Here is a 22,874-nt window from a genome sequence, read left to right as displayed (position 1 = left end):
GTGGTGGCAGCAATACAAAGGACTACATTCCTTAAATCTCAAACTATGATGAGATTAAGGGACACGTGTATCCTTGTTTTATTTCTTCAGTGTAAATTGGATCATTTTTCAGTTTGCCTTTGTTTGGATTTTATTCCCTCTATCCTCCAGGTTTGGTTATCAGCACCTTGTGAGATTTACATAAAAATCCTAGTCAGACTAGAGACCAACTGGCAATGATCCACTATGTCTGCATTAAAATTCTTGTTCTGGTTCTTCTAAATTGGGGCAAGAATATACTTGTTCAGCATTGTGAGAAGGACTGGCTTACATCATTTGCTAGTGTCATCTCCCTCCAGCTAGTTAAGGAGTGGCTCAAAAAAAAAAAAAGTGTCCCTGCCCACAGCATGGCATGAGTCACAGTAGGCATGACAAGGGACTTGAATAAAAAAGGTTTCTTTAGAAATAAGGAAGACTGAAATCTCTGAAGGGACACTCCTAACAAATTATATTCTTCACACATACACTCCTGCCTTGACTTAGCACAGTGTCTTGGGAAGTTAAAACAGTTGTCAGTGCATCAGTCAGTGGGTAGTAGATTCATGTAAAAGCATCATGGAGATGTATGGTTACACTGAAGAACTTGCTAGGTCTATATTCAAGGGGAAAACACAAAAAAAAAACCACTTGATTCCACTACAAGACATCTATCCCACAAAGATGACAATGCACATAAGTCACATTACTGATTTTTGTACAGGATATAGGTCTTAGTCCTTGCAGTGCCCATGACATGGCTGCTACTAGTAGAGATTACCCAAAATTATATTAAAAAAACGACATGCATTGCAGCTTTACCTTATCCTCTTTTAACCATTTCTCCAGAAGCTGTTTGCGTCCCTGCTGAAGCACTGGCCTGCAGAGTTCCAAGGATTCATATTTGTTCAGCTGACCTTGGTCTAGTAGAATTCCAAAGTACTGGAGTAAGGGAGAAGTCTGACCTGGCTGTGCTTGAACGCTCTGGAACCGGCGTATGGTGTCTGGAGTACGCAGGATTCCCTTAAAAAGGTTAGAGGATGCATTTTATTCACCAGCTCCATTACTGAAAACTAACTTTAAAAGTCACTCAGGACTGTATGTTGTCTGATCAGACAATTCTTTGCATATGTAAGAACTATTTCTTCACCTACTCTGGTGAGCAGCTACACTAATGAGTGCCACTTAACTCTTCAGTTGTGACCCTGTGTATGCTCTGGTACCAGCCCAGCACTGGTATAAAATACATTAGCGTTAAAGTTTCAACCTTAGTTTGCGACAGTTTTGTACACATCCCTTTAACATCTAGTTGGAAATTTATTGTCCTGATAACGGACAGTAAGAAACCCAAATTCTAGAAGCAATGCAGCTGTTCTGTATGCAGGGCAGGCATAACTGGGCTTCAAAGGAATGATTAACACCATGGGAGAGGTAGTTCAAACAGCTACTGCTATGAGGGGAACATAAGGGCATAAGAATGGCCATACTGGGTCAGACCAAAGGTCCATCCAGCTTAGTATCCTGTCTGCTGACAGTGGCCAATGCCAGGTGCCCCAGAGGGAGTGAACCTAAACAGGTAATGATCAAGTGATTTCTCTCCTGCTATCTGTCTCCACCCTCTGACAAACAAACAGGCTAGGGACACCATTCCTTACCCATCCTGACCAATAGCCATTAATAGACTTAACCTCCATGAATTTATCCAGTTCTCTTTTAAACCCTGTTATAGTCCTAGCCTTCACATCCTTTGACTTTTCAGATTTCATGTGGACTCTGGATAGTCTCTTCTGCTGCTGGTTTTCTCCCTTATCCCATCTCTCTTACTACCGTAAAAGTTCAGATGCCCAAGCTCAATCTCCTTTTGCACCCAGGCTCCTTTTACTCCCATAATCCCTTTCTTTAAGCCCCACTAGTGCCCCTCTAATCCTGCAAGATTGTTTAATAAAAAACCCCACATAGTTACAATATCAACTTTCATCTGAATTATTATGCTTGCATCTTGAACTATTCTCCCCACTTATCTTTGTTCCTTCAATTTTGTTTGTCTGAAGGCCTGACCTTATATTTGTGTGCACTGCTGCAGTAAGAACAGTTCCATTAAAGAGTTCTACTCTAGCACGTTGCTTTGGTGAACACACCTGTTCAAGCCATTTCAGTAGTGCTACTTCCAAGAGTAAAATACTGATCCTGCTAACACTTGAGTGCACATCTCAGATGAGGACCTAACCTTACAAAGGTTAAGAATGTGATTAACTATTTCTAGCTTTGATAAACATTGTTTAGCAACACTTTATACCTTTGGTGCATTTGCTGCCACTTTTGCTGCCTCTGAGTAGTTTCCCTGGGCAAACAGTGCGTTGAATTTTCGGGCAAAGAGTTCCTCCGCTCCTGCCAGATTGTTGCGGACAGCCATTCGCAAAGCCAGGTCAGGATTTTGCAGCACGTTAGTGATGTAAGGAATTATGTTCTCTTCCTCTACACATACTGAGAGCACCTGAATTGGATTTAAAGAGGAGAAAAAAAAAAAAGGGACATTTACAGTCTGTGCATCTTCAGGCTGCAAGAAAGATAAAGGCATACCAGGTGCTCAGAGTAGATGCATTCTGCAAACATTTTCAATAGTGCCACAACAACAAAAAAATTAAGTGTTTAGGGTGAAGGTAGGAGTAACAGGTTAGATTAAGCAGAGGAATATTTAGGCTGAATATCAGGAAGTATTTGCCACTGCGGTAAGCTATTTCTGCAGGACAAGCTCTGAAGCTTGGTCTTACAGTTGAATTCACCACCATGGAACAATTCCTTCACTGATAAAAGGGTTGGACACTAAGTTACACATTAAGTCCCTACCATCTCTTTCCATTAATTTTTATTCCCAAAAGAATTCTATAGAGTAACCAACACATGAATTAGGGTTTAATAACTTTCCAAATGTTTAACTGAGTTTTCTCCTGAAATTGCAAGTTTGAATATATTGGCTGCCTGCTATGTCAAGTTCACAAGATGTTTCCCTATCCAAACATTAAGATCTCAGGTTTCCAGACAGAGCCTACCTTTCAGAACCAGTAGTTTACTTTATGCACAGCACTGAAATATTGAATAGCATTGAAAAATTGCGGAATTACTGCTTAGTTAGCAAGTCTCTCCTTCCAAAATTCTATTGGATATTAGCTGCTATAAGAAACCCTGAAGGGAACATCCTCAGTTTTTATCCACGAGAGTTTGGAAGCCAGCCCACCCCACATAGTTCTTCCCCTCTGCACTTTTATATTTGCAGGAGACTTCAAATTTTCCATCACACATGTCTCTTTTCAGAGACTCAACTAATCATTCTGGCAGAGACTGGACTGCTTCCATTCATCTGCAAGAGTCACTGACCTGACATACTGTCTGTTCCTTTCAAGGGTTCAGAAAGCCACCTAAAAACAGTATTCTTAACACAAAAGCCTGAAAAGAGTTGAACCTATATTTAAGGTTGCACAGACCACCGCTATGGCACAAAACCAAAATCAGTATCAATTTCACTTCCTACATGCAACAGTGTTCACCATCTGCATTCTATACCTACTCCTAATTGGAAATCGTGCCAATATTGAATATTTACAGATGAACAGAGACTAGATTTTGCTAGTTACAGAGATACAAGCTCTTCCCACTCACTAGAATGCACTCAGCTTCATCTAGCACTGCAGATCGTGTGCTAGTATGTACGTACAAGGACAAAAAGCAGTTTGTGATTCAGATGTTGTAATGACCAAAGTTCCCCACTCATTGTTGCCAGGAGAATTCTTCTTCTAGTATCTTACAGGAAGATTAGACAATCTGAGGGAGAAGTTATGAATACCAAATATGATTGTGGGATTAAACTGATTTCTCCTAAAGTAATTCTACAAACACTGGTATCAAGTTTGAGGAATTCTAGGATGAGATCCTATTCTACCATGTTGATGGTTTTTGTTTAAACAGTGCGTTAAGAATTTCTGCATTTTAGCACCATATAGCAGGAATGCAGCACTACCCTTTTGAACTGAAAGCATTTATACAAGTTTTTCCTAAAGAGCCTGATCTATCTCAGAGAACTTCCTTGTTTTGTAGTAAGATTTTTACCACCTTTATAGAAGATCTGGACTCTCAAGGACAGCACTGGCAGCTGCTCATGTTAACTATTGATACAGGTCACCTTTCTACTTTTAAAAAAAAAGTAGAATATTTAAGAGTTCAGCCAGGTGGAATAAAGGGATTCTTATACCAGCAAGTAGCCCTTCCACAAGTTTTATGTGCAAGTTACACAAATTTCTATACAGGTAAACTCAAGTCTATTTTAGACAATACTTCCCAATTAAGACATTGCAACTATTTTCTGCCTTTCCTGTTTTATGAACCAGAACTCAAGATTTGAGCCACCCATGATCACTGTTCAGGCATCTAGTTCTGCTTTCATTTTTTGAATGAAAAGCAGTGGATTTCTGCACTGCAACACCACTCTGAACTTCAGCAGCATACCTTTCGGGTAGGTGAGGGTGGACAAGAGTTAGAGGCAGATCTAGACATGATAGCGAGAAGTAGAGCACTTGAATATCAGTAAATCTCAAACATTGGGGTTTTTTGGACACACCGATTCTAGTCAAACATTCATGGACTCTGATCAGTTATAACCTAGTATCTCATTTAGAGGCCAGCCATGAAGGAAATGGGCACTTGCAATGTGTATACTGACTTTGTCATTTGAAGTGAAAGTTTCTCCTAGAAGACTGAGTGTTTGAACAGAAACATGAAGAGGATACTTGACAGTCATGATGCTTGACACTTGTTCCCATTCCCCCGACTCTAATCTTGCTGGGACAGCCTAGCCAAGTGTTCTAGGAACAGCATTTCCTTACTTGTCCCTTTCTGTTAACGCCTATAATTCCAGCGGTTGCTTCATGCGGTGCAGTGACAAATATGGTTTCTCCACTGATTCTATTCATGTAGATGCAGGTGCCAGTTTCAAGGTCATACAAATGGATGTAACCGTATTTTGTTATCAGAAACACCACATCATGTTTTTCACTAATCTGCAAGACAAGAGTAAGGTTGAATAATCAGTGTACTTAAAACCTTGCTTTAAAGTCAAATTTGTTGTAATGTTACAATGGTTAGCATGAAGGGGCACAATTGTTTTGATTGCACAAAGTGATTGTGTTGTTTCTTACTGAATTGTGCTTGAGAGAGAGTGTGCATGCACTTGACAGCACAGCAGCAGAATATCTACTTCTATCATACTTTGGGCATACATATACCAAAATAGCTGGCTACTTGTTCTATAAGGGGGAAGGATGATCAACAATTAAAAAACAGCTTACAAAGTTAAGTTTAAGACTTGAAGGGGGAATATTATACTTAAAGTATAAACTCTGCTGAACAAACAATTTATTGGATTTTAAGACATTTTTCTTTGCAAAGCCTCAGGTTCCGTAGCAGCACAGGAGCGTGTATATATTTACCATCCTGCTATATTACCATATCCCCAAGACAGTCAGTCCATCTACCATACCTGCATTGCTACAGGAAAGTCATTCTGTGCTTCAGGAGGAAAGAAGACATCCACTGCTTTCTTGGGAAATGGTTGGTTCCCTGTTGGTGGTGTGCCAACTTCAATGATATGCAACTGTACAACAGATGAGATTGGTTGATTAATCCCATATATATTCCCTGAAATATTGCATAGCTACATGGTTGCTCAAATGTTCTGGGCACTGTAGTCAGATTAGAAAGTGGTAACAGACATAAGTGCTTTGTTTGCTGCAATGTGAGCAAGAATGCTATGTTGAGTCATCTGATCTTACTAGAAAGAAAAGCTTCTGTGATCTAGTTAAGACAGACCACATTAAGCTACAGGGCTTCCCATACACAAGGTCATCAGAAGTTCCTCTATCACTCTGGGTGTAATAGTCTTCCCCAATATTGTTATGAAAAGCCATTACTGGCTACTCAGTTTTGCTGCCACTTAACTGTTAGTTTGTGTATTTCTACACATACCTCCAATCTGACAGCATTCCACAGAGAAATTCAAGTTCAATGATCACTTACAAAGTAGTTAATAAAACACAAACCATGCAGATTGTATACTTGTTAGCCAGAAGCCAAACATTCAGAAAATGTTTTCTTTTCCACTTTATTTGGAACAGCAAATGAGTTCATGACTGGAACAGACTAGTTTTAAGAACCCAAATTTGGCTCCTAATGTAATCCTCTGAATTTAAGAATTAAAGTGCACACTTTCTAGTATCAGGAGGATAAGTAGGAAGAGCTCTGTCACCTAAAAAAGTTTGAGGTCCATTTTCAAAGTCAACGACTAGAGCTTTTACTTATTTCAGGTTTGAATTTTGGGTGCTTGGACATCTGAATAAGTCATATCACTAAAGTTTTCCATGTCCCTAATATATAGGTTTATTCATTGTACATTAATAACTCATTTGGAGAATTTGCAATTACCTAAGCATTCTGGTAGTGATTCTGCTAGGAGCAGTGTTTTAAGATTTACACACATGCATATAAAAAGCCATTTGAGGGTAGCGATCACTTAAAGCCACAAGATTCCTACATCAATCAAGTACTTTCTTCCAAAACAGAGGGGAAAAGGCAAACACTAACACGCTCCGTGAAAGCATACGTAGATGTATGCACTATACAGCCTTTCCTCTTTGGGTTGCTTTTTGTAATCCCCTCTGTTTACTCCCAGGCTAAATATTCTAAAACAAAATCAGGTAGATAGCATTCAGAATCAGAGCTTACCTTGCCTCCAGCTTGACCTCTTACTGCAAAACAGAAGAGAGTCGATTCCTCAGCATTACCTTCCATCTTGAACTGAGCAAAACTAGCTGCATGCCCCTCAATAGGCTGGGACACTTTTCTATCTACAGAATAAAGCTGCATGGCTCCCACAACACGATTTTGCTAAACAAAATGTAGAGAGAAGTTAGTGACAGCAGGTATTTCCCTCCCCCACAATACTACCTTAAGTACTGGCAGATTGTTGTGTGAAAAACAGTTCTTGTTTAGCTTGAGTTCTTAAGTCAGCATCTTGATTCTGGAAACTGGTTAATTTTTTTTGCTAACCGGTTTTGAGTTGTATGGTAAATCCACTTTATCAGAATGATAGAGTGACAAAAAAGCTTAAATGGCCAGCTAAAAACACTGGATGTAGAGGGAAAATAGAGTCTCCAAATAAAGTTTGTTCAGAGTTAAACTGAGAGACTTGGGGGTACCTTAAGACTGTTTTGGGCCTTAGCATAGAATTTGTTGCATCTAGAATCAAGTGTTAATAGTCTTTGTAACAAGTAAGAGGAATCAGAATACGATTTACACACTGAGGGAAGTTATGTAGATTACAAAAAAAGGGTATCAGTCAAGTTTTGGCCTTCCAGACTGGTGTCATCAATTACTATTAGGTACCTGTGCAGATATGCCAGTCAGAAGTAACCATTTCTGCTTAGCATCTGTACGATAGTTGATGATCTGGCAGCCTGCAAGACTAGAGTGTCGGTCAAACATTTTCACAGGCTGAGATTCTCCCTCCATGCTCCAGTGGTAGACTGCGTTGTCCGTTACAAGAGCAACAGTGTTCAGAGAAATCCATTTCCAGAAGGTAACATCATCAGTCATAGTATGAGCCTTCATTTTACTCTTCATTTCAATGTTAAAGATTTGAAGCGTTTTCCCAGCTAAAAAACACAAGTTCAACTCAATAAGCTGTGTTATCGGTTGTCTCTCCTTCAAGTACCATGAAAGCTGCACTATGAAGTTAGACTTAGCATTGAGCCTTCCTCATAGGAGGATGCCCATAATGCACTGCACTTGCCTGTGACATTCATAGTGATCAGCTAAACTCTTAGCCAGACATTTCTAAAGCTATGTTATTACTGCACATGGCTGTAAAAAAAAAAAAATCCTGACCTCTCACTTGTCTGTTGCTTAACCAATTTTGAACAGATGATGGAAACAGCTTTAATTAAGTGACAAAGCATCTGAAGAATTTCAGTTTTATCAGTTACAGGTAACCAAATTTAAATGTATGTATTTAAGAACACATTCAGTTGAATTTCTCTTGAAAATATAAAGGTACACTAAACTTGTTAGCTGTCAAAATACCTGTCCACATCTGTTTCAAGTACAAACCACAAGGATGGAAGGGTCAAAGTGGGCTCTTTGTCAGGTTTGTTTGCAATTCTGTTTCATTAACCAAAATGCTTATATGTAGATAAGCTAACAGGTTAAACAAACAAACTAAGTATCTTTGGCTGCAACAGACCAGAGACGAATATAAAATACATAGACAGGGAGGGTAGAGGGGAGAACCAGAACAAGGAACTAATGCAAGCTCCAGATAGGAAAAGGAAATGTTTTGAAATATACATGTCCAAAATAACGATGCTGCCACCCATTGTATTCCTTCTGCCACCAGAATAATGCTTAGATTCATTCTACATTATATTAGCATATGCTGAGGAATCACTGCTCCTTTTAAAGGGGAAACAAAAGTTTGGAGTGGCATGTCAAAAAACAAATTCTGGCTCAGCTAGCTGCTAGTATTAGGGGAATGTAGAGAGCAGAAAGTTCAAGCTATTCCTGTTAAGAGAGACAGGCATCAGTAAAGGAATAGCCAGAGTCACATTTATATTATCTTTACGCAAGAGATACAAAAAAACAGGCTATTCTATTTGCACTGCTTGCTATTAAAAGCTAGCTGTCAAAAGTTTGTGTTGCGTATTTTTAAAACTAGGTCTCAGAGTTAAAGGTTAAGAAAGGAGTCCCATATGGGTCAGGGTGTCGGTCTACTACAGATTTTGGTTTGGTTGACACTCTGCTAAGAAGATAGCCATGTTCCAAGGCATACAAGGATGGAAATAGAGGTTAAGGAATGCTGCATCTAAACTGCAAATGAGAAGTTTGGTGTTATGTGCTAGAAATACTACAGTTCATCTAATCTCAATGTCTCTTGTTTTGCACCATTTCATAATGCTATTTTTCGAGTATGGGGCATTAAAGTTAACACAGGGGATAATGTAAGGGAACGAGAGTACAGTCCAGTTTTATTTCCATCCTGCACAATATGCAACGCACACCAGGGGAAAACCACCAAACTTGAGTTGTAAGAGTCATAATCCTGTTTATAAAAAGTCAGAAGGGTCCTAAGTTTACTGCTTTAGGCCAAGTGCAACTATAGAGCTGTCAAACTGGTATTTTTCAAATTAATTTCCTAAATTTGGAGTACCCTGTTTCCTTAGCCTCTTCAGTGCTACTCTAAAGAATACCTAGGGATCAGCATGTAGGTCTTTACTGAATAATTCAGGTGTAAGAGCAGACAATGTGCACTGTAAGCCTTTAAGCCTGTAAGCCTTTGGACTTCGGTATTCTCTTTTCATAGAACAGGACAAAAACTAATACAATCTAAATTGAGAACTCACCATCTGCATACACAAGAAAGCATTAGAGATGCAACAAAAAATAGTAGTACAACATTAAAACCATCAGAAAGATTAAGTTAATGTAACTAATGTTTGAGTTCAAAGCAATACAGGACAATAGATGAGAAATTAAGAGAAAGCTCTTATTTTAATCAGATCTAATAGATTAGCTTGATCTAAAACAAAGGTTGCATATTCTACTTAACTTCAAAAGTTAAGCTAATCATTTGAATTTCCAAATAGTTTATCCTCCCGAAAAAAAGGGGGCAAATATGCAATACTCTTTTAAGCCTAACTGTCAAAGGAAGAATTAGTGCATGTTTGACCAAGCAAAATCCTGATCTCAGCTGTAGGAGGACCAATACTAGAATATAAAACAGCAGGCAGCAAGTCATTATCGGAACTTGCTGCAAATCAGCAGCATTCCATTCAACAAGTCTAGGATGACAGTTTAACTGAGGACAGCTACAAGGATACAGATTTTCTGTGGTGAATTTTGGGAAAGAGCAACAACCAGCATGCTCTCTTAGAATGTCCACCCAACATCTGGTTTAACCTTTGAATATGAATTCTTCAGTCTTCAAAAACAATGGATTTGCCCTGAACTGGTAGTTTATACAGAAAGTTACACAATATATAGTCAGATCTTAAACACAAGATGTTCTTTTCATACCTTTTAGTGCAATGACTTTGCTAGCAGGATTCATGATAGCACTGTCAGCTGAAATTGGTCTGCGAATGGGATTGCTGGGGTCATTCATGTCAATGATCACCACCTGTGCTTGTTCTCCTACCTTCTCTCTTATGCAGATGAATTTGTCTGACTCCATAGTCAGAGTACTGAAGCCAATGTTAGCTGGGTTGATCCCCAGATTTTGGAGCTAGAAGACAAAAAAACAATAAAAAGTGTATTACACAGGAGGATTATCAGCTGAAGTCTGGTTCATGAAATTTACTCTATAAAGTAAACAATTATGAAGCCTTGTCAGAAAGTTCTCTTTTGCAAGCTTTTCCCTAGGATATATCTTTTATTGCTAAGAAAGGCATGAGATACAGAGGTACACCACCTGGAAGGTGTGTTTGAGCACAACTGGAGGAAAGCCTGGTGCACTTTAGTCCAAGATGGGTTCAAGAGCATTTTTCTAACATTTAAAAGGTTCAAAATTTTAGTCTGATTCTGAGTATGTGTGGTATGATAGCTCTCGAACAGGAGTTCTCAAACTTTGTTGCACCACGACCCCTTTCTGACAACAAAAATTACTACATGACCCCAGGAGTGGGGACTGAAGCTGAGCCCACCAGCCCTGGTGGAGGGGCCAAAGCTCAAGGGCTTCAGCCCTAGGCCAGGGGCCTGTAACCTAGGCCCTGCCACCCAGGGCTGAAGTCCTTAGACTTCAGCCCTGCCCCAAGCCCCAGCAAGTCTAAGCTAGCCCTGGTAACCCCATTAAAACGGGGTCCTGACCCACAGTTTGAGAACTGCTATTCTAGAAGAACAAAGTAACTTATGGTAGGTCCACACAAGAGCTGGAAAGTGCAGATTCCAGGTTGAGGAGACATACCTGCACTCTTTGAGAGAGAGTGCACTAAAAATAGGAGTGGCTTAGCCATGGTGTTAGGAGGCACTAGCTGCTCAAGTACAATTCCATCTGAGATTATAGGCAGGTACTTAGAGTGGTCAGCCCCTCTGGTTGTTCATGTTGCCATGGCTACACTTCTATTTTTAGTGCACTAGCTCAAATACACTGTGCTCTGATATCTCCCCTCAAACTGGAATTTGAGTCTTCATGTAAGTTTCTGGTCGTTCTCACCTTCCAAAAGGTATACACTGAAGCCAGAGTGAATGGCTTAATTTAGGAATTGAGAGCAGTGTGTTGGACAACTCGACTGCATCTGAGCCATTTTTGTTCTGATATTAGAGTGCAGTTTTGACTGAAATGGATTAAGATATATTATTCAAGCCTTACCAATCTAGTTTCCAGATAACAGGCTAAGGATTTAAATTTCTGCACTTAGCTACCTCAACAACACTTTGAATTTTAGACCATCAACTATAAACTCATGTTAGATGCAGTTCTCTCATTTGTCTTAACTACTTCTGTACTGGTTAGATTAGAACAAGTTTACACTTAGCAATTCTTACAATATTAAGTGAACAAGGGCTGCATTAAAAACCGAGTCAGGATAGTGGATCAAGTAGTGCAGATAACACTTCCCAGAAGTGCAAGGGTGGAGCACATAACACTGCCTACTACTGCATGAAGAATTTACTGAGCCAGGCAGCCACCCTTTTCTGCTTAGACCTGATCTGCCTCTCTTGAGAAATTTGTCAATTAAAAGCTTACTTTAGAAGTAGGGGCAGAGGGGGAAAAAAAGTTCAGTTCAAGTTTTTGAAGGGAGCATGCTTTGTTTAATTTTAAATGCTTCACGTTTATAATTAAAGTAAAAGTTTAGCCAGTGAAGCTTGGTAGTACAGATATTTTTCTAGAGGTCAAGGTATTAGAATAATGGTATTGAAACACAAGTTCAGCTCCTGTTTCTAACACACTGACTTTTATGACAAGTGACAACTTTTGTGCTTCAGTTTCTTCACATGGTAGAGTGGAATAGAAGTAGCTACCTAATAGGGATGAGACTTATTTTTGTAAAGCTTAGATCTTTGGATGAAACTATAGGATTGCAATTAATTTACATTAGTATCACAATAAAGTTGTGGCAAGATGAGTGGTCTTATTCTACCACTTAAGTTCAGAACTTTGTGTTCATTTAAGATTAGACAATGCTTAGTAACCAAAGCATATTTAGTTCTAAAGTGAATGAGAAAGTGAAGAGGTCAAACACACTGCTCCTTGAAAGAGTTTGGTCTTTAAACAAAGCTACTTTTGAAGTGTTCTGGAAACCACGTTACATTTGAGTAAAATGTTGGTGTTCTAACAGTCTCTTATCAGTTTACATGGTGCAGGCTTTATGAAAGGCTCCACCTTAGCAATTCCATTAGTCTTCACTTGCATGCTCTGATAAAGAGGGTGTGTGTCATACTGTGCTATTCTACTCAACCTTCGTTTTCCCACAGCACTGTGAAAGGAGTTTATAGAAGCAACCAACCTATAGGGTGCCAGATTAGAATGGAGGATACCTTAAAAGCTACTTTTAGAAAGAATCTGTATGATCTAGTGCAGTGGTTCTCAACCAGGGGTAATGTACCCCCTGAAGACCTCTGTGTACCCCCAGGGGTACATCAACTCAGCTAGATTTGCCTAGTTTTACAACAGGCTACATAAAAATCACTAGTGAAGTCAATACAAACTAATTTCAATCAGACAATGACTGGTTTCAACTGCTCTATGTACCATACACTGAAAAGTACAATATTTATATTCCAATTGATATTAACTTGTACAAATGAGAATGTAAGCAATTTTTCAATCATAGTGTGCTGTGACACTTGTCTTGGTTTCTGATTTTGTAAGCAAATAGTTTAAATGAGGTGAAACTTGGGGGGGGGGGGGTATGAAAGACAAAAATCAGACTCCTGCAAGGGATCCAGTAGTGTGCAAAGATGGAGAGCCACTAATCTAGTGGATCATGATTGGAGTCAGAAATCTAAGGCTTACCCCAAACCACTAATGACTTACTCAAGGCAGAGTCACTTAAGTCACAAAGGCTTACTACTTCCTCCATATTTCCCAAATGAGGAAATTTCCTTCTTAGCTCACAGAGGCATTGTGAGCTTCATGGTTTTCACAGCACTTTAAATATTAGTTTTATTCTGTCTAGGTTAGCCTGTCCCATTATTAATATTTAGATATATCTGTTCACTCTGTGGTAGAAGTAGGTTTAATCTTCTGATCTAAAAGACAGATGTTCCATTTTGAACAGGTTTTTTTCCCCAAAAGTCAGATTCTCCTGTGAAGCTCTTCAATGGATGATCCATCTGCTGTGGCCCAGATTTTCAAACTTACATAAGCAAAAATGTGCAAGTCAGCTTTCCCATATGCATGTAGTCACACCTGCATCAGGGTCTGTATACCATTTGAAAGTCTAGGTCTATTTATAAAAAAATATTACCAAAAAGGCACCAACTGGCAGGTTAAGCAAACTGTCACTTGTGTTGACTGTGCCATGTCTAGTTTAAACTGGGCTCCTTGGGGACAGAAATGGTGTTCCTCTGTACAACTTAATGTTAGTAAGTCATTTAATCCATTTAAACTCATTTTAATTCTATTTAAGTTCCACCCATTATCCTTCCAGTCAGTGTTGACAATGCAAGCCACTCTTCCTCTCCAAAGAGTTAAGTGCCTTATGTTTACACTAGGCAGCCACAGCTAATCCAAGGAACAGGAGACTAGCCACTACTAGCTCACGAAAGCTCATGCTCAAATAAATTGGTTAGTCTCTAAGGTGCCACAAGTCCTCCTTTTCTTTTTGCGAATACAGACTAACACGGCTGCTACTCTGAAACCTGACAGTATTGTAGTAGTGGCTAGTTTTCAGAGTAACAGCCGTGTTAGTCTGTATTCGCAAAAAGAAAAGGAGGACTTGTGGCACCTTAGAGACTAACCAATTTATTTGAGCATGAGCTTTCGTGAGCTACAGCTCACTTCATTGGATGCATCATGAAAGCTTATGCTTAAATAAACTGGTTAGTCTCTAAGGTGCCACAAGTACTCCTTTTCTTACTACAATACTGTAGCTCAGTGAACCCTACTCCTCTGCTTAAGCATCCCATAAACTTCTCCTGAATGCTTGAGCTGGTAACAGTAAATGAAGTTATTGCTGTATTTCACATTGCAAACCACGTACTCAGCATGGGAGAGACCACATTGCAATTTGGCTTACTACAGTCATTAGAGACTTCTGTTTATGCATGCAGGCCACAAAAACCAAGCAACATTTGGGACAGAACATGTTGGACACTTCATGTTTTTCAATACTTAGCTAAGATATCAATACCCACTTTATAGGATGTTAAATTGGGAATGTTATGACAAATATGGAAATTTCCTGCAATATCCTTGAAAAATTCTCTTGTATTTAGTTTAAGTATTTTTAGATTAAATGCAAAGTTCAAGTCTTATTGTGGGCTGGAATTGCATGCAACTTCTCAGGGAGGGGGAGATGGGATGTGAACCCCGGGAAGTACAATGAACTTTAAAGGATTTCATTGAAAAAAAAGTATGGCAGACAAGAATACACTTCTGGGACAATGTCAGGTGGTTGCCTGGAGAATCTCTAGGGGGAGGTAAACGCAAATTCTGGACCTCCAGTTACACAACAAAAAACCCCATGAACCTTTTGACCCTATGGCCTGAGAGCACCACTGTCTGTGATTACCTGTTCCTGGAGTCTCAAGATCAAAGGCTCAGGCTATATAAAGGAGAGTGACTAACCTCTTCATAACAGCTTTAACTCAGATCTAGCACACCTATCAACTTGTTACCACAGGAAAACCCCTTTGAGGTTTGAAGGGCTCACTCCTATCAGAGCCCATGCTGGAGCTGGGGACTGACCTCTGATAAGCTTATTAGCATGCATGTATTTTCTTTTGGTTTTAAAGTGTTTTCACTTTAAGTGTGCATGCTTATCAAGAGCTGTGTGGTAACTTAACACTATTGGCAATTACATTATTCATAGCCTTCAAAGAGAAAGCCAAGTGCAGGCACTGGTCTGTTTTGGCAGTCTAGCTTGCAGGGATACCACTGTGGACATGAAACTGCAGCCTGAAAGAAAAAAAAAAAAAAACCACACTCCTGGCCAAGAGAGATGCAGGTCTCTGCCCAAGAGAAAGGTGACTATTAAGGAGCCTGGAGCCTAGAGTGTGCACCCTTGATGGACCAATGAGGAGGAATACAGGTGCAGTTTCCCTGAACTGTGTAACATGTCATTTATCTTCTCAGCTCTGACATGGAGGCAAAAATTGGTACAATTCCTGACCCCAAATCATGCTCCCATAGAAGTTTGGGTCTGCTCACTCACTTTTCTCCCCATTCACTCTGCAAAGAGAAAGTCCTGCCCAAGAACTGAGATAGCAGATCACGACCTGACCATTTTAAAACCTTGAGCAAACGTTTCTCATAGTCTGGCAGAGGCACTAAATAAAGTAGAGGCTTATTTAGAATCCCACTTGTTTTTAGTTGCATGATTTCCTCAAGAGTCCAGCCCTCCTTGCTGCTAAATTATATATCAAGGTTCAAAATGGCTGTATGAACTGAACTGTGTGCAAAAGTGTCAGTTAAATTTACTGTAGGAACTATAAGGCAGACCTCAAGCAGATGTACAATTCCACCCTAGTATGGGGGTTACATTGCTGTGGGATCCAAACTAGGAATTGCCTGAATCTATGCACTGAGTAACTTTTTCTGTTCAATTTCAGATAGTTAGAAATTGAACTTTTCCCTTGACTTTCTTGGAAAGGACAATCTATTTGAGTTACAGTAGTCTGAACAACCTGGCAGATGAAATAAGCCTGCATAAGGAAATTCAGTAGTTTTTTATCTAGAGTAACTGGAGGGTTAAAATGAAAGCCTAAGCAAGTTTGTGTCTGTGTATTTAACTCAAAGTATAACAGTTCCTTCTGAATATTTTTCCAGCATTTTACTTTCATAACCTTTTGTCCCTCAGTGGGAGAGTATACATTCCATAGGAGACTGCACACATAAATCTTCAATTGCTTATATGATTGATTTTCCAAGTCAATATTCTTCTTTGGCAACAGAAGCAAGAACTGTTAGACAGCCGGAGTTGTCTATATAAACACGTTTACAGAGTTATATCACTTTTTCCTATCCAGGTGATGCAAGTCAACTAGTCAAGCTTTTCAGATCACCAAGGATGTTTGCTTTTGGGCTAACACACAAGAGTTCATTCCCAAGGCTTCCCCCTCCTCCCTACATTAGGATGATATAGTGTCTTGGACCTGAAGTGGTCTACATCATCATATACTCCTTGCTCAAGTTGAAACACTCCACCTGAAGAGGGAGTGTCATACTCCCTACCTGATTTACTTTAGACACTTAACCAAGCACAGATAGTACTGTAAAAGCCACACCTTCTTAAGTAGCCATTCACATTTACACACCCCACACAATAAGATACCACTCCCTTACTACAGGTATGTGCTAAAGTTGCAATTCATTTGTTATCTTCAATTGTCTGCAGAGCTTTTATTTGAAAAAAGTCTTCTCTTAAGTGAAGATTACAGGATGTTTCCTCCCATGCACTCCACACCACTCCTGAGCTAGGCTACCACAACTATGGTGTTATGATCATTAGAACAGCAGCACTCATACTCTAACGGAGCACTGCAATTGCTTGCAACTTGAACAAGAACTTTGTTACTGGTACTTGCCTAGAGTGCTTCCCTGTAGCAAACAGGATTACTTTTTTCCCCAGAGTAGCAGCCGTGTTAGTCTGTATTCGCAAAAAGAAAAGGAGTACTTGCGGCACCTTCGAGACTAACCAATTTATTCGAGCATAAGCTTTCGTGAGCTACAGCTCACTTCATTGGATGCATTCAGTGGAAAATACAGTAAGGAGATTTATACACACAGAAAATGAAAAAATGGGTGTTTATCATGCACACTGTAAGGAGGAGTGATCACTTAAGATGAGCTATTATTTTGGGAACTTGACTTGTATTTCACCTCTGCCTGAAGAGATGCACCTTTACTTCAATAGGATTGAAAAGAGAAGATGAACAGGAATATTTTCAGGTTAATTGAAATCTGGTATTAGACAAATGCACAGCTGTTCACATCTACCAAATGTAGATTTTAAACTTCACTGCATTTAAATCAATTAAAGTTGGATGTGTCCTTTTCTGAACTGGTCTTAAGGTTACTCATATCTGGATAAACTATGGCCATAAACTCAAAAGTTTACTTGTTTTTAAATTCTGAGTTACTCTACCATCTGTCAAGACTTAACCATTACATAAAGTCATCCCAGTAAAGTCAGGGCTATAGCACCATAATATCCAGGCAACTTCCACTTGAGGCAGATTTACCTCAAATAATCATGGCCAAACTGTACCATCTGCCAGAAGTAGTGCTTCATGTACTCGTGTTTTCGATGCTGGTGCCACAAGATATGAGTGTTATCAGATTCCATTTAGTTTGGTTAACAGCAGGCATAAGTAGCACTTTAACTTTGTCAAGCTGGATCCTAATTACATTGATTTAGAACTGGAATCTTTGAAGTTCAGCTATTACACAAAACTTGTTCAAGCTTTAGAAGTTCACTGTGGCAGTTCAGAGAGTAACTAGTTTGGTTTTATTGGCATTTGCCCATAGATCATGACAAGGAACATTACCTTCCAAGCTCTGATGGTGAACGCATCTAAACAATGAAAGTTCATTGACAGACTAGTGTGTTAGGTTCATCCCTAGCCAGCTTTCAGCCTATGCCACACTTCTGTACAGTCAACATGGAGTTCCAGCTAGTCTAATTCTAGAAGTGATGGAATATGAGGGGAAGAAAAGCCAGCTTTGCCTAGGTCTACTTAACCAATAGTAGTTAGGGACTAACTTTATAGCCTTCAGAACATTCCTATATGTCCTAGTATCAACGAACTCATGTAGGCCAGATAGGACACTTATTCTCATAGGAACTGTAGTGGAATAATAAATGTTAGATCTTTATATTGCTACTTGGCAGTAGAACCTATTGGTAGATGGCAAAGCCAAAAGCACCCTTTCAAATGCTTTAAGTACAAACTACAAAATTGAAATCTGCTAACTGCATGCTATTGTGACAGTCTACACTCAGCAACCTCCCTTAAATTTACTAAGCACCAGGGTACTTGTCTAGGCAGAAGACAACTATTCTACAATTAAAAACAGTGAGGCAGGATGAATTTGAAGATGGGAAGAAGTTAGATTTGCTTGGCTCTACTCCTTTCCTAAGGATTCTCCTCCCTGGTTTTATATGGGGAATTCAGGTCATCTACATTTTTTCCTAAGAGACAATAAAAACTGGGGAGCAAGGACCATAAACATACCTGCAAGTGAAACCTGAGAGGGAAAGTAAGTTGTGGTATCTTAAAGAAGGTTCTTGTTTTATTAAGAAAAATTAAACCCATGTTCCCAACATCCCAAGCAATTCAACTAAGTAAAGAGATCTCTGGCAAAGCAGGACTTTTTATTCATAAATAAAAAGTGTGAAGTTTTAAACAAAACCAGTGCTTTTGCCTTTCAGCCTTTATGAAGCCTATAGAGGACAGAAAGATAAAAACTATTTTTCTCTTCCACCCTTGCTCTACATCACCTTTAAGCAGGGCCCCATTTATTCTGCAATGGTGAAATTTGCTGCAGAATTTTTTTCTAGCATATCAAATTATGCAACTCCGGCTATGTGAATAACGTAGCTTAAGGGTTGATCTTCTGTGTGTCTACACTGCACTGGGTCAATGACTTACCTTATGCTTCTCATTCCAATGGAATACTGGAGTTGACAGGAGAGCGATCCGCAATCTATTTAGTGGGTCTTCACAAGACCTGCTAAATCAACCCTCAGTGGATCAATCATAAGGCATTGATCCCCCAGTAAGTGGAGACAAGCCCTTAGTAATGGGGCAGAGAGAGAGACCAGCTTGCAACCAGTGAACAGGAAGAACCAGAAGTTCATGACACCTAGCAAGCTGAGGAAATGGACTGATTAAGCAGACTATAAGCTTCCCTAGTACATTGTGTGTGGGCAGACTACTCTTAGCTGGACCAACACACCTATCAACCCCATAGAGGTAGACCTGCTTTCTAGATTTAACAGATTTTTTAGGCTAATCAGGCACCAAGTGAGCTCACCACATTAAAAGCCTTCATAAGCTGATCCCAGTTATCACAACAGACCAATACATTGCTTGGCAGTGCCAGTCTGAAACTTCCTCCAACTTCTGCTCTGTAAGCTCAAGTGAGCTGTAGCTCACGAAAGCTCATGCTCAAATAAATTGGTTAGTCTCTAAGGTGCCACAAGTACTCCTTTTCTTTTTTCAGAGACAAAGTGGATGAGAGAAGCTTTCAAGGCACACAGAGCTCTTCACAGACCTGAAGAACTCTGGGACAGTCAAAAGCTTGTCTCTCACCCACAGAAGTTGGTCCAATAAGATTACACTTCACACACCTTGTCTCTAATCTGCTAAACCTCTTCAAACATGGACACACAGCTTCTCATACACACAGAGCATGTTACTGCCTACATGGAGTCATTAAGATTTAAAAACACCACACATTCACACCCCCTCAGATTAGAGTATAAAATGACTTGTCCAGCAGCTTTTTATCTTATGTGGGCTGGGACAAGTTTTAATCACCACTACAGGATGACCCAAGAGAAAAATCCTATTTTAAAAAGGAACTATAATGCAAAAATGATTACACCAGCCTGGGTCTGGTGGTTGATTTTAAATTTAATTTGGGGGCAGATCAGGAACCTTTTCTTCACACTTTAGTTCAGCACAATGCAAGTTATTAACACAATGTGCAAAGGAGGTAGACAAAGAGTTAATGGCTCTCTGGGTCTGTCTTCACATACAGCACTGCAGCTGGGTTGCTGTAGATGAGGATACTACACCACCAATGAGAGCGCTTCTCCCATCATCATAGTTAATCCATCCAAGAGGTGGTAGCCATGTTGACAGAAGAATCTCTACACCAGGGGGAGGGGGGGAGAAGGACTAGAAAGTGTCAGTTATACTGGTATAGGTCTGTAGTGTAGACCTGGCCTTAGTTTGCAGTAAGACACCTGAGAGTCTCCTCTAGTTCCCATTTTAAAAGGTACCTCCAGGACAGAGTATATAACTACAGATCAGTCACAAGCATCTTCAAAGTTATTTATGACAGAAGCTGCAATCTTATTAGTGAAAATGCAGAATAGGATTACAAGTATCAACTTCACTATTAAAGTGACAGAAGTCAGAACTTGTCTTACTTCAAGGAAGTTTCCAACTCAGTCTACCTTGGAACTTAACATGGATGTCCATGCTTGTGGGTGCTAAGTGCCTACCCAAATTACAAGGTACACACAAGACAAGATGGTTGGGGTAATATCTTTTATGGAACCAGCCTCTGTTGGTGAAAGACAAGCTTTTAAGCTTGTCTAGAGCTCTTCTTCAGGTATACACATGGTGTTTATCACTATGCTTTCAGTAGGGAAACTACATTTCAGTCCTACTTTCCATGAAGTTAGACCCCTGCTGATGACGAACATTAAACTGTAACCTGCAACAAGATACGCTTGTTCAATTAATTATATAAATTACCTAAAGTAATTTTCTTGGTTTTTAAAAATACCTGTCTATCTACACTAAACTTAACCCACTATTGTTATAATCAACTCTGGATACTACTGTTATCAAATGAGAAAAGTTTACTTCATGCAGATTCAGGGTCATTTCCCATTTGTAAGCAGGTAAATCTAGAGGCTGAGACAGTATTTGAAGTTACCTTGAAAAATAATAACCTTAATGTGAAGGTAATATCCCACCAGAGGGAAGGAGAATTTTTAAGTGCTATTACACTACACTGGAAAACTCAAATCTGTTGCATTTGTTTTGTGGCTTCCAGGGGAAGAATTAGGAAAAGAATGAAGGTTAGCCTAATTTAGTCATTAGATATTCACTTCAGAAACTAAATATAGGATGTGAAAAATTACATCACAGCTTAAGTTTTACAGGACATCTTGCCAACTCTGAAAGTATAACCAAAAAATGAGTATCTCCAATGCTGCTGGTGTTTCATAAAGTAGTTATAAAAACAAAACATCACAAAGTTATCATAATGCTGCTTCATAAAGTTCTGGCAAGAGCAACTGCTGTTCTGCATCCAGTCTGAAGCAGAGTTCAAGTTTTAAAAACAGAACTGAAGGTTGGACAGTTCAGCTAAATTGCACCATGTACCTTTAGATTATGGCTTCATCTGAATGCACTATTGTAAGAGCAACAGCCATGGTAAGAGAAAAGTATTCAGTAGTAATAAGTATGACAGCCTTTACTGTGATGTACAAAACAAGTATCTTGAATAGTTTGCCACAAAAAAGTACCCCTCATTTTTGTTAGTATAACTAATGTATGAAACCTGATGAAAATATGTTGACAGCAGTAACTGTTGCATCCTTCCTGAAAAGTCTGCTTTCTTATGACAGAATCTGCTGAGCTTTTATCAAGCTTTCCCCACTCCCCTAGGGCATAAAAATGCTGAGAATGCAGCATTTCCTAGCTTCAACACTGAACAACAGGATATAAGCCATTGTTCTTACAGCTGAGAGAAGGCCCTCACCTCCCAAAAAACTGATTTATCTACAGGACTAGGAAGCTAAACAACCCTGGGAACTGAAAGATTTATAAAATTTTTGTTTTAGAGGTTAAGATTTTAATTTTCCTAATTTAAATTTTCTAAGGAAAAAGTTCAGAGTAGCAGCCATGTTAGTCTGTATCTGCAAAAAGAAGAGGAGTACTTGTGGCACTTAGTACTCCTTTTCTTTTTAAGGAAACAGTGTTACCCTGACTAATTATTGTAAATTTCATATAGCCAATTCACACTGTAGATTAGACCAGTGCACTGAAAACACATAGGACAGGCTTAAGGAAGCCTTGCTGGCACTAGTTTATCTTGTGCAGCTTGAATTGAGAGTTTTGTCTTTACTCCCTTTGTTACAGAATGTTTAACTGTCTGTGGTGGCATTTGCCAGAATGTAGCTTTGGAGCAATTCTTGATTTGAGAGTTAGGTGCTATACTGTTGTCTGTTACCAGTACAGTTAGAAACTGTTTTGGAGTTGCATGAAGCATGTCATTTTTCAAACACACCAGTGTGACTTACACACTAAGTTTTACTCATACAGAATGCACATTCCTGTGTTGCATTTGCTGCTTCTCCACTAGAAACCGCATTTGGGCAAGTCAATTAGAAAAAAAGTCACAGAATTTTAGAAGTCTTAAGAGCACTCACAGAAAACTTGCTAACAGCTGAAGCTTCCTTGTGCTAGGATATCTATGAGCTGCCTCAGCAAGTCAGAAAGGACTTAGACTGCAAAACTAATTTAATTATGTATCAGGACTCAAGTAACTCATCCAAATTCTAAGTTAATATGTTGGTAAGCTGTATTGGCTAAAAAGCTAAATTTTTCAAGTGTTATTTCCTAGATTCCAACAGTGTAGAGACAGCTGTGAAATAACCATTTACATGGCTCAGCTCTATCCTTGTCACTTTCAAGGCTCCCCCAAGTTCATACAGCTACAGTACAAGCTTGAGATCCCAAATAAGATGGCAAAACAGGAAATTCAAAGTCAGGATCTAGCTCATGCTACTATAGCAATTGTTATTGCTCCATCCTAAAGCACCATATCTGCAGCATGCAAGGCAACAAACAGTGAGAACAGAAGATGGCATTTCAGCCAGAGTGCATCCAGCTTGTTTTAGTACATACAG

The 22,874-nt window shown here is 39.4% G+C and overlaps 1 protein-coding gene across 2 annotated transcripts in view; it reads right to left on the bottom strand.

Annotated features, from left to right (window-relative positions):
• CLTC (clathrin heavy chain) overlaps positions 1-22,874 on the bottom strand; it is a 53,311-nt gene that overhangs the window by 23,855 nt on the left and 6,582 nt on the right. For both annotated transcript variants that reach the window (XM_084651075.1, XM_084651076.1), the window contains exons 2-8: positions 10,132-10,339; positions 7,447-7,715; positions 6,787-6,948; positions 5,546-5,659; positions 4,893-5,066; positions 2,312-2,509; positions 838-1,038 (exon numbers count right to left, since the gene is read on the bottom strand). In XM_084651075.1, the coding sequence (XP_084507201.1) occupies positions 838-1,038; positions 2,312-2,509; positions 4,893-5,066; positions 5,546-5,659; positions 6,787-6,948; positions 7,447-7,715; positions 10,132-10,339 (1,326 nt within the window). The remainder of the gene's footprint in view (positions 1-837; positions 1,039-2,311; positions 2,510-4,892; positions 5,067-5,545; positions 5,660-6,786; positions 6,949-7,446; positions 7,716-10,131; positions 10,340-22,874) is intronic.

Source organism: Lepidochelys olivacea, assembly GCF_965140295.1.
Source record: "Lepidochelys olivacea isolate rLepOli2 genome assembly, chromosome: 17".
Lineage (NCBI taxonomy): Eukaryota > Metazoa > Chordata > Testudines > Cheloniidae > Lepidochelys > Lepidochelys olivacea.
The sequence above is the reverse complement of the archived record's forward strand: the minus strand, read 5'-3'. Positions and strand labels throughout refer to the sequence as shown.